This window comes from Mus caroli, unplaced genomic scaffold (assembly GCF_978045245.1).
Source record: "Mus caroli unplaced genomic scaffold, Mus_caroli_1 scaffold_16, whole genome shotgun sequence".
In the NCBI taxonomy this organism is placed as follows: Eukaryota; Metazoa; Chordata; class Mammalia; order Rodentia; family Muridae; genus Mus; species Mus caroli.
This window is the reverse complement of record NW_028227271.1, coordinates 101262346-101274418: the sequence shown is the minus strand read 5'-3', so window position 1 is coordinate 101274418 and position 12073 is coordinate 101262346. Positions and strand designations below refer to the sequence as shown.

Below are 12073 nucleotides of genomic sequence, written 5' to 3'. Positions count from 1 at the left end.
GGAATCATTTTAACCATAAGGGGTTTTACCCATATAACAAGGTAAACACAATATACCTATTAGTTTTCCAAAGAAAGTGATGTTATCAAAGGTCAAATTCTTATTTGTAAATGGTGCCCTTTATACCCAGCTCATAAATATAAAACTGGCAAAGGCAACTGAGGACATATTATGTAAGAACTTGGATTTTAAACAAGAGTTTAGCTTGAAACCATCTCTAGCTTTTATGCTTGTGATTTCTTTCCCGTTTTCTTTTTTCTGTTGAGATGTAGGTCTGGCTGTCCTGAAACTCACCTTGTAGAACAGGCTGACCTTGAACTCACAGAGATCTCCCTGCCTCTGTCTCCTGTGTGCTGGGATTAAAGGTGTGTGCCACTACACCACCCAGCTTTGATTGTGATTTCTTACTCAAATAAATTTACTGTCAAACTATTTTTTCTATATAAAAACATGTAAATATTTTCTCTTAGTATACATCTTGGTAGAGAGAACCATCACAATATTTAAGAACAGACAGATACACATAATCACGAGTCACCAATCTTCTGAAATAGACAAGGTCCTCTTCAGAAGATTGGGTCTTGTCTAGCACCGGTAGGCAATCGATATCAGGTGCTTGAAGTAGACAGGGTTTCTCTGTAGCCCTGGCTGTCCTGGAACTCACTCTGTAGACTAGGCTGGCCTTGAACTCAGAAATCCACCTGCCTCTGCTTCCCAAGTGCTGGGATTAAAGGTGTGCACAACTACTGCCCAGCTTTTTGGTTTTTTTTTTTTGTTTTTTTTTTAATTGAATGTAGTCACCAAGTATTGGCAGCTTAGGAAACTGGCTGAAACAGTAAATAGCTGTCCAGTGGCTGGGTAATTCAAATGTCAGCCTTCTACCTCCTAGGCCTTAATGCATGCCTGAGAGCATGTAATTCACCACTTGAAACCTGAAGTAAGAATCTAAGCCTCTCCATCTCGAGCTGAGCCACACAACCTGCCTAACCAACCTTCCTCCCAGGAGGAAGAAACTTACTTATGGCTTGAATAGGAAATATCTTTCAGAGGTTCCCGTGTTTGAAGACCTGGTGTCAAGCCCGTGGTTCTGTTTTAGGAGTTGTGGAACCTTTGGGTCTAGGGATATAACTGACAAAGCCAGGTAGCTGGGGGTAGGAACTGAAAGTCATATTTGCCTTTAGTTCTAGCTGGAGCTTTCTGTCTCCTTATCCTCCAAGATGTGGACAAGTCATGTTGCAAGTCCCCAGTGTTACAAGCCAGGCCACTCCAGGTGCCCTGCCTTTCCCACCCTCTAAACTGGGAACCATGACAAACCTCTTGTCCCTAAGTTGCTTATTCAGGCAATGAGAAAAGCAACTAGTGTAGAGACTCATCATCAGCCTCCTATGATGACGAGTCATCAGAATGAAGAACTCTGTCAGTACATAAGCCCAGGGAGAACCACTCTTCCCAATGGCAGATACCACACTCAAGCTAGTAATGTAGTTTAGAGACAACGCTCCTCTTTCCATTTCCCACAACTCCCCATCAACTTGGATACACCATTTAACTTTTAGGATGTGTTCAAAGCATCTGTAAGTCTCTGTCCACATGAGTGTTATCCTAAGGAGAAGGCACAGTCCATAAAAGAAAAAGACTATCTTAACCACACCCTGCCCCTCTGCCGCTTTGTGATCCACAATCCACTATTCACTGATGTATTTAAATGAACTCAGCTAAGTCCTTTACAGTATGTTAGTCTCAGTACATTGTCTAGGTAATTGTGCTTCAAGGCTATTAGAAACACAGGATCAGAAATCCAAGAAAATAAATTTATTGAACTTTGAAGGGAAAAATCCACAGACATAAAAGAAAGTTAAATATAGACTGCAGAACACAACTAGTTAAACGGTGAATAACGGCTTGTGTGGCCAGCAAAGTACCAAAAAATGACATTCTGGGACTGATTGAGGTATTTAGCTATTTTTGGCTATAGAAACGTGGTCAGCCTATGGTGAAATGGTAATATAGTTCATCAAAACACACATCTTTAAGCTGAATAGATTCTAAGTTGATGATACTTCATATGAACTAAATCATGTAGCCATTGGAGAAACCATAGCAGCAAGGTAGCAGAAAAACCTATTAAAATCTATTACAAAGTAACAAGGCAAACCAACCTTAAACACTCAAGGCTGGCTTTTCACTGTCTCTCCTGCATGAGAGAGATTTCAAAATCACTAAACATTAAGCTTGCTTCCCCACAAAGGTCTTGGCAAAGTGGTAAATACCATTAAAACTTAAAGGTAATTGTAAAGTTTCAGGCATCTAAAAAATACTTAAATGAGATGTATTCTTCAGTCAGCTGAGAGTCCTCTTTCTCCCATAAATTCTTTTGGGGGGGTGCTAACCCAAAGAAATATGTTTATGTTATTACAGAATGAAAAAGCGATTTTTATATTGTATGTTTTTCTACCTAATTTGAGATCGGTTGTCCTGGGAGGTAAGTAAGAAACATAGGAATACTGCTTACCACTTAAAATTCATCTTAGCAAAGGTTTGATGGTGAGCTTTCTGTTACCTGTTTAATTACTTCCGAGTTGTGCTTTGTGAGTGGGAAGTCATTTATTCTGTCCCTTCTCCCTGAATTAAAAGTTTGTGTCTGTCTGTGAAACAAAGATCTAGGTCTTTAATTTCCTATCCTATTATCTGCTGACTTTACCCCATCTGGATACTGGATTTCACACATGTGAGACTTTTCCTTGTACACACTAATTCTTAGGTTACTATAAAAACCAAGCTGGGTTTGACAGACTGCACTGTGGAGATGTGAGAGCCCCCCCTCCTCCCAATCCTCGGGCTCTCACTTCTTGTGTTCCTGAAGCTCTTCTGCATCCTAGCCAATCACACCACATCACTTCTACTTCTCTTACATGTAGCCGTGTGGCTTGAACAGAAATTTGTTGAAGAAAGCACTTCTTCCATTATTATAATTTCTGTTTACTGTTTGGTGTATGATACGTTGATCCAACATTAAAAAAAATAAAGTTTTCAAAATGAAAAAATATTCGTTTACAAATTTAAAATGGGTTTGTTCTAATAATGCAGGTTATTAGACATTTTTAGAGTTAAGAAGTTTTGGAAGTTATAAAAGGGCTTTGTAAAAATCTAACTTGTTTAGTTTTCTTTAGGTTCATTGACCAAAACATTAAACCCCCTTTACATTGTAGCTGCTACATCCTTAGATGGATTGCTGTGAACTACAACATATGTGTAGCATATTATAAAGTACTCATGCTTAAAGTGTAAATTATTAAAAATATCTTTATCAATTTCATGTCAAAATAAATGTTTTGCATATCCAAACTAGTTTTACCTTCTCACCTAGAGTTTTAGTTCCCAGTTATTTAAAAAAGAAAAAAAAATCAGCCTGTGCTATAATCTGCATTCAATTTCCTGAACTGCAAAAGCCACCTGATTGTTTTGCTTTTTCAAAAAGCATGATCTACATACATGAAAAATGTAGCTATTTAATGCTTAGTATCACAAAATTAAGACCCACAGTACAGACAATCACTGCCACTATACAATCTTAAAGACAATTCATTAAAATATTTATAATTCACAATGGGAGCATTTATCTGATTACGAATTCTTGATTTTCCACTTTATGATATTTTGACATTTCCAAAGAAAGTATTTTAGAATCCATATCCACTCTCATGCTCTCCCAACACAGATTTAAAACATAGTTTTGGTTTAAGCGTTCGTGTCCAGCCTTTTCCTTGCCATTAAAGATAGGAAAGGCTACTGCATGATTTTGTTCAGTTGGTCTGTGCTCACATAGCCACACGAGGAGGGAAAATTCTTTTTGTCAGGCAAAGGCAACGCAGTCGCATTGAGTATAAGGCCCCTTGGAGACTGCACGGTGTGAACCGTGGTGTAGTCTGGGACAGACATCTCAGCATCTGGAGCAGTATCTGCTGTCTCAGACATCCGGGCAGTAGTGGTAAGGCTTTCTGTGGTGATGTAAATGTCCTCTTGGTTAAAGCTTGGTTTTATACAAGATGTGGCTTCCATGTGAGGGGCCACAGCGATGCACTTTTTGGCATCTGACTCACAAAAGTAGGCACTGTTCATGCTGTAATTTTCTTGGCAGAGCGTGGCCACCTCCGGCTGGGTATTGCCTTGGGCTATCCCTGCCTTAATCTTTTGGCCTGGGGAAAGGACTACACCACCTGCTGGTGTAATGTCGCTTACTTGGGCATAAAAGTCAATGTTTGCCAGAGATGTGGGATTACTCATCAGTGTAGAGGCAAGTTGGTGGGTTGACTCAGTTTCACTGCTCAAAAGTGGCTGTGGCTTGTCTTCTACTGTCTGGGTAATGGAGGGATGCAGAGAGCCAAGGGAAGCATCATAAGGCAAGTTCTTCAGATTCTTCTGGTCAAGGCACAAGAGATCAGCTTCCGTGTTTAACTTCTGTGACTGAGCAAACTTCAAGGTACCATCACACATATCACTGGTATGGAAATCAGTATCCAAAATGTCAGGGTCGTAACAGCTGGTACGCCCAGAATCATCATCTTTTGCTCCAAGGATACCAGCTGATTTCTCATGGTCATCGCTTAGAAGTCTGTCTGTGTCGGACCCTTCAGTCTTCTCATCCACATCTGCATCATCAAGATCTAGCTCAATGAACTCCACCCAGGAATCATCATTGTAGAAGTCGGGTTTGTAGTTATCATGAATGCCTAAGATGGTGTTCACCTCCTCCAACTTCCCTTCCTAGGAGGCAGAGAGAAAGTGGAGATCTATGAAAAGCAACTCAAAAAACCATTATATAACTTTAGATAGGATGATAGGATAGATAGGATGCATTGTGATTTCAAACCAAACCAAACCAACTAACCAAACAAACAAAAAATCAAAACACTCCAACCCCCCCCCCCCAAAAAAAAACAAAGTCAACAACAAAACCCAACTAACCAACCAACCAAACACCCACCACCACCCCTCCCAACAGAGGGTAAATAGTATTCTTTCAGTACTACTTAATTGAATGATCCACAATGTAGACTTAGTTACCTTGAGAAGATCTGGATCAATCCCTTTAATCTTTGGAACTGGGACTGGGGGTAAAATCAGCATCTTAATCCTTGGAAACAAATAAAGTGTTATTTTTTACATCTTTATTTTACATCTTAAAAATTATCTCAAAAAGGTAGAATGAAATATTGCCAGTACTTCTAGGCATTCTTATATCTTGTATAAGCAGAATATTCAAAAGAGAGGGAGAGTTCAGGAGAAAAACATCATCCAAAGGCCTTCATTTAAGACCATTTAGCTAAGTCATGGTTTAACTCCATTTTTTTTTTCTTAACACTATTGATGAGCACTCAATTTTAGTACTTGGCAGGGAGGAGTCTAATTCTGTCTAAAGCCAGATTTCATGTAACTTATAAATAAGATACAAATAAGATACTTTTAAAGCATGTGACACTAAATAGAAAACAAGACAATCAATAAAATGGAACCAAAATTATTTTAAAACTTGAAAAAAATGGGTTGGGCTAAGCACTACACAGTCCATAGTAACCAAAAAGCATTGATGATAACTTCTAGCCAACATGATAGTGCCTGTATTATTTAAAATAGGACAGACTAACCTGAATCATCTCTAATAAGGGTAGATTTGTATGCATAATACCAAGATGTATTTACATTTTCTCTTTCAAATATTGAAATTATTTTTTCTTTTAAAAAATCTATTACTAATATTTTTAACTGAAATTGAATTATCTCCTTTCTTTCCTCTAGCCCCTCCCAGTTGCCCTCTCCAAATAAAGCCTCTTCCATGTAACCCCCCTCAAGATTTATCATTTAAGTTTTACTTTATGTGTCCTTCTGTAATTATAGCCCATGAATGAGTGGTTGCCTAGGGAGGGCAGAAGATGGTGTCAGATCCCCTGGAGCTAGGGTTACAGCAGATGGGAGCCACCCCATGGAGGTGCTGGGAATTGAACTTGACTCCTCTACAAGAGGGTTATACACACTCACTTGCTGAACTACTGCTCTCAGCCCTGAAATAATTGTTTTTGACTGTAGTTAATTTCAATGTTTATTCTACAGACTCTTGTTGGAATTATATTACTTAGCACATGGAAGTTGTTCCATAAGCATTTCTTGAATAAATTTACATAAACCATCTATTCTGTTACTAGCTAACCAGTGTTTATGCCTTAAACCCAACACAATTATGTCTGAATGCTTCTATACTTCATTGGAACAGTTGATATACAGATATGGTCCCTAAAGCCTAAAACCTCACCACATGATTATTTATAGATCAAGATGATCGGCTCTTGCATTAAACTTTTCATCAAATCCTTACAACAACCAGGAAAGGGAGATGATATTATCTGGGCTCTCCACCTATACAAGACCCTTGGCGGGGCTGGGCTTCAGGCCAGAGTGATTGCTCCAAAGCCAGCCGTCTGAACTATGTTATGCCACTCTATTGCTTGCTTCTGGATGTATAAATGCATCCTTCAAGTATAAAAATACAAAGTAACTTGAACTATATGAAACAAAGATTCCCCAATGGCTAGTGTTTCATTTTGTGACATGTATGTCTCCTTTTTGAAAAAAATGTGATCTATTTTGACACATGTTAGTGGCTTTCTGTAGTTGTGATACTCTTAAACCACAAAAACCCCCAACTCCAAGGGCCCAAGCTAGAAGTATAAATCAATCAATCAATGATGATAGCAAATGATAAGCTGTGCATCTCCTCAAATGGGAGAGCAGGGCTGCTCTGTAGCTCATGCACAACCCAGGATCAGCTCAGTTTAAGTACACATTTTAGCATTTAAGCTCATTTTTCCAAATTAAAAATAGATTATTCTCTCATAATCTCCCATGCTTTCCCCTCCTTCCACTCTTCCTAACTTCTGCCACCTCTGTTCTCCCCCAAAATAACTCCCCTTCTGTTTCCTCTTTAGAAAAGAGTTCTCCAAAACAAGATAGAATAAGACAAGGCAAAAGCCTTCTACCAAGGTTAGACAAGGCAACCCAATAGGAGGAATAGAGTCTTTAGAGCAGGCAAGAGTCAGAGAGACACCTCATCTCACAGTTAGGATTGCCACAAATTCTCATTCTTTAGAGCAAAATCCTCACTCCAAAATAGGAACCAAAATTAGAGTGTGGGCCTGCAGTCCCTTGATCTTCCACTTCTGCTGTGTGGGGATGCAGCTCTTTCATGAATCAATAACTCTGAGTTGGTCATATGGTGGGAACAAGCTCAGAGGAAAGATAACCTGGGTTGAAACTGTGTCCAAATTTACTTTATTCAAATGCCATGTCAATACAAACCTTGCCTGATTTCACTTTCAATTATTTGGATTATAACAGAGTAAAGTTCTTTTACAAAACTTAAAGACATATTTATCCTGGAGCCCTCAACATCTCTGGGATTTTGAGCAAGATGGAAAAAACTAAAAACAGCTTTCTTTGGAATATTTTAATTTTGGAATTATGTTTTAGTTCTGTGCCAGTTGGTGCTATTGTCTATCATTTCATGCTTTTATCATAACATGCAAATTTTGGTAGTGACACAGGTTTCTGTAGGAAAATGAAAGAGATTGTTTCTTTTTTCAAAAAACAGGAAAGAGTGAATTCAATAAAGATTTTGAACAAATATCACAACCTGTTGATTTTGAGTGAGCATTACAGTTTACCTGGAGCCTCATTATTCATAGAAAAATATATGTTCAGAAAGCATAGAGCATATATTCATTTATTCTGCCATAGAGGAAATGAAACCAAGTTTGCGGGAAAATGGATGAAATTGGAGACTGAACACAGAAAAACAAATGTCAACATGGTCTCACTCAGGTACAGAGTGGGGATTTAAATTTCTCTATATAGGTATAGATATGTAGGAAATGAAAGTAGAAAGTTGAGGTGAGGAAGCACTCTGGAGGAAGGCAGAGAGAGAACAGGGAAGATAATGTGGAATATAGAGAGAAAACCGAAGAGGGCTCTGCTTGGGAGATAAAGAGAACCAGAAACGGGAGGATGATGGAAGAAGAGGACGGTGGAGTAGGGAAATCGGAGAGAATAAGAACAAAGCAGGATGTTGCTTATTCATGAAAATATCACCGTGAAACCAGTTATTTGTCTCCTAAGCAAGATCAATTAATAATAAGAGAACAAAACATCTTTTCATTTAGAGGACGATGGATGACTCATCTCAGTTGGGAAGGTGTTTGCCTAACAAGCAAAGGGCCTCGGTAGAATTTTTAGCATCACATAAAACTGAGGTAGTGGAGGCAAGAGGAGCAGAAGTTGAAAATTATCCAGTCGGGGCAAACAAACCAGAGGCCAATATATATTTTTTGAAATGGTACTTATTGAGAGGATGATATTTTGTCCCATATATTGTTAATATGTGTTAGTAGATGACCTCATATGTTTTCTTGGCCTTTGTGACATGAAATGAACCGGTGTTACAGGTGAATGGTTTTATGTACAAAGCAATTTTATTTACTACAGTTCCATATAAAATTTGCAATTTCACTAGCATCTATAGACTAATGAACTCAAATCAATTAATTTGACTCTGGTTGGCCTTATTCAAGCTCATGTCTTACTTAAAATTCTAAAGATAAATTTACTTTCCTCAAACAAGTGAAATCCCTGTTGTTTCAACTGTAGTATACATTCTGCAAAAAACAAGAATGTAGCTAAAAAGCTAAGTTCAAAATAAAATTATGCAGCGAATTTCCCCCCTCATTTACATTATGATATTGACGGTGAAACCCTGCTGAAAATGAAGTTCATTCAGTTGAAGGATGCTGGTATTACCTGAATTTCTTTTGCAAATTTTTATTAAAATGGTTAATTTTGAGGTGTGAGAATGCTGGACTACTACAACAACTAAAGGCCTGTACCATATATTTGTTCCTACATTCCATTTTGAGTCACTGAGTGCCTCTCGACTTCAGTTGAACAGCTTGATTTCAAGTTTAGATAGACCAACCAATTATTGGTGGCCCAGAACTGAGGAACTTCCCAGGACACAGGGCTTATAGTGCAAAGACCAACTGAATCCTGGAATCTTGAAAGTGGTATTCCTAGAAAGCTCATGATCACAGATGGTATTGAAACTATGTTAAGTGCAAACAAAGGGCAAATGACAGCAATGTCCCACTCCCCCCACCCCCACCCCCGCATGCTGCATAAAACATTTTCTGCAATCTAAGTTTTTTCCAAGAGGAATAATGGCATTTTGTTGTTCAAAGTGATTTAGAATATCACGTTGAGCACACAGATGTAGATTTTCAGAGAGGTTAGGTGGTACAAAGACGTTCAAATGGCAGTGGCTGAATAGCTGTAGTCAATACTCTAGACTCCAAGAGAATACAATATAATTTTTTTTTTTACACTTTGAAGGCTCCTTCCACAGAAGAATGAATAAAGAAAATGTGGTACATTCATACAATGGAGTATTGCTCAGCTGCTAAAAACAATGACATCATGAAAATTTCAGGCAAATGGATGGAACTAGAAAACCATTATCTGGAGTGAGGTAAGCCACACCAAGAAAGACAAAGGTAGTATGTACTCACTTATGAGTGGATATTGATATAAAGTAAAGGATAATCATGCTAAAATCCACAGACTCAGAGAGGCTAGGATAGACCCAAACAAGACTAACAAAAATGTCAGTGTAATGATGCCTTAGTATGAGAGGATGTGCCGAAACTTCCTGATTTAAATCATCCATTTTTTAAAAAAAGGTAAACACGACAGACAACAGACTGAGTACAGATGTGGTAAAGGTAAAACCAGAAATTAAAATTTTTCTGAGTTAATTAAGATAGCCACTCATGCTGTACAAGAGAACATTTCAAATAACACATGGGAGTACACATGGAAATGAGAACTTGTAAAAACATATTAAAGGGAGTGCTTCACACCTACCTTTGTTGCTTTGAAAATATAACTACAAATAGCATCACTGCTACTCCAAATATTCCAAAGATAATAATTAAGAACCATGGAAACTGGATATCTAAAACAGGAAAGAATATTTCACTGACAGAACTATGAATAACCCAAGCAAAGTTTACAAGGCACTGTCCTTCCCCACTTGAAAATATCCATTAATCTGAATTCATATGGCAAAGTTAGCATTTCATATGGCAAAGTTAGCACTTCACTTTATAACCATGGAAACACAGTAGGATGGCTTCGAATTTTTCTTTCCTAAGCATACAGCATGCTTGTCCACTGCTTAAATCCCTATATGTATGTGTGTGTATATATATACACACACATACATATATATACACACATACATGTGTATGTCACACATATATACATGTGTATATGTATATGTATATATATATTGTATATATATATATATATATACATATATATGATGATGGTCACCTCCTCACTTTCTCTCAAATTCTTGGCCTCTTTTTCTTTAACTGTTTTTAAATACATATATGTAAACACACACACACACACACACACATATATATATATACATGTATATATGTATATATCTACCTATATGTATATACATGCTAAGCACATGTGTATACATATATTTTTATATGTGTAAATATACATATATAACATATTTAATATATATAAATATATGTTATGTGTATATATATATATATATATATATATATATATATATATATAAACAGTTAAAGAATAAGACGCCAAAAATTTGAGAGAAAGTGAGGTGATGGCCATCCTATGGTTGTGACGATATATGGGGGGGGGGTTGAAGGAAGAAAACTGAAGGGGAGACAATGTAATTATATTATAATTTAAAAAGTAAAATTATTATAAAAAAGAAAAACTCAAAATGAAAAGCGCAAGTTTCAAACACATTGCAAAAACCTGAAACCTCTAAGCTTCTCATATGGCCAAATGTCTGTGGAATATCACTAGGGCTTTAGCACCAGAAAAAAACTGTTGTTTGTTAAACCTAAGTAAAGGATGTCCATCTAATACTTTACACTGTAATGATATCTGTTAGTTTCCACATTGAGGATATATCAAAGTTTTGAGGCCAGAGTCACCGTGCTATACCGAGGCATGTAGAGCACAGTTTCATAGTTTAATACTGTGTGTTTATGTACACTGTGCTGAGGCTGTTCAGATTCTGCTGTACTTTATGAGCTGTGGGAGATTTTGTCTGCGACACTTCCACCTTTTTCCTTAGGACTAAATGTCCCCCAGTTCCCTTGAGGTCAGTTTCCAATATTCTTACCACAGAGGCAGAGAGTCTAATTACTTTTTATTACAGACACGGAGAAACCCTGCATCATCTCTGTTGTTCTCCTGTGTAGGAGTTCCAAGTGCTTCCCGTGTCCCCAGAATGTGAGCAACACATGACTTCCTATACTACCAACCAGGCATTCTCTAAGGAAACATCACACCTGTACTTCCCCAATCCCATGAGGATCACATTTCCTTTTTCAAACCTTAGATATATTTGTTTCTTCTGGATAAAAATTCAAAACACCCACATTGAAGAAAAAATTGGGAATGTAGAGACATACAAAGAAAAAAAAAACCCAACTCCCCAGGAATTCTGTTGTTCAGGGACAACCATCGTATACCCTCTCTGAGTTTCCACCTGCCCTGATACCTTTCCTAAATCAAATAATTTGGAAACAAATTCTGTTGTTAATTTTTAAAATTTTATTTTATTATTTTGAATTATGCATATGCATGTATGTGCATATGAATGCAGGTGCTCGCAAGGCTAGGGATGGCGGATCCTCTGAAGCTGGTGATACAGGTGGTTGTCAATCTCTTGATGTGGGTGCTGAGAATTGAACTTGGTTCCTGTAGAAGAACAGGAAGTGCTCTTAACCACTGAGCCATATCTCCAGCCCCTCCTTTTGTTTCCTTTTCATTGCATACATCTTCTCCAGATAGTGACTTCAATGTCTTGCCCCTGATATGTGAAGCTACAGTATAATGACCTAGACAATATACTAATAAGTGGAGGCATATGTTAGCATATATTGCCAAAAGTCCTGCTAACTGTCATTTAGATGCA

General features: G+C 37.7%; 1 protein-coding gene across 6 annotated transcripts in view; it reads right to left on the bottom strand.

Annotated features, from left to right (window-relative positions):
- Positions 1-1797: 1797 nt before the first annotated feature.
- Positions 1798-12073, bottom strand: part of Ghr (growth hormone receptor) — a 275056-nt gene continuing 264780 nt past the window's right edge. For 5 of the 6 annotated variants that reach the window (XM_021182903.3, XM_085831502.1, XM_029469880.2 and 2 more), the window contains exons 9-11: positions 9964-10054; positions 5065-5134; positions 1798-4764 (exon numbers count right to left, since the gene is read on the bottom strand). In XM_021182903.3, coding sequence (XP_021038562.1) covers positions 3787-4764; positions 5065-5134; positions 9964-10054 — 1139 coding nt within the window. In that variant the 3' untranslated portion in view covers positions 1798-3786. Of the gene's footprint in view, positions 4765-5064; positions 5135-9963; positions 10055-11686; positions 11857-12073 lie in introns of those variants that run through there. The other variant, XM_021182901.3, reaches the window with a different exon arrangement.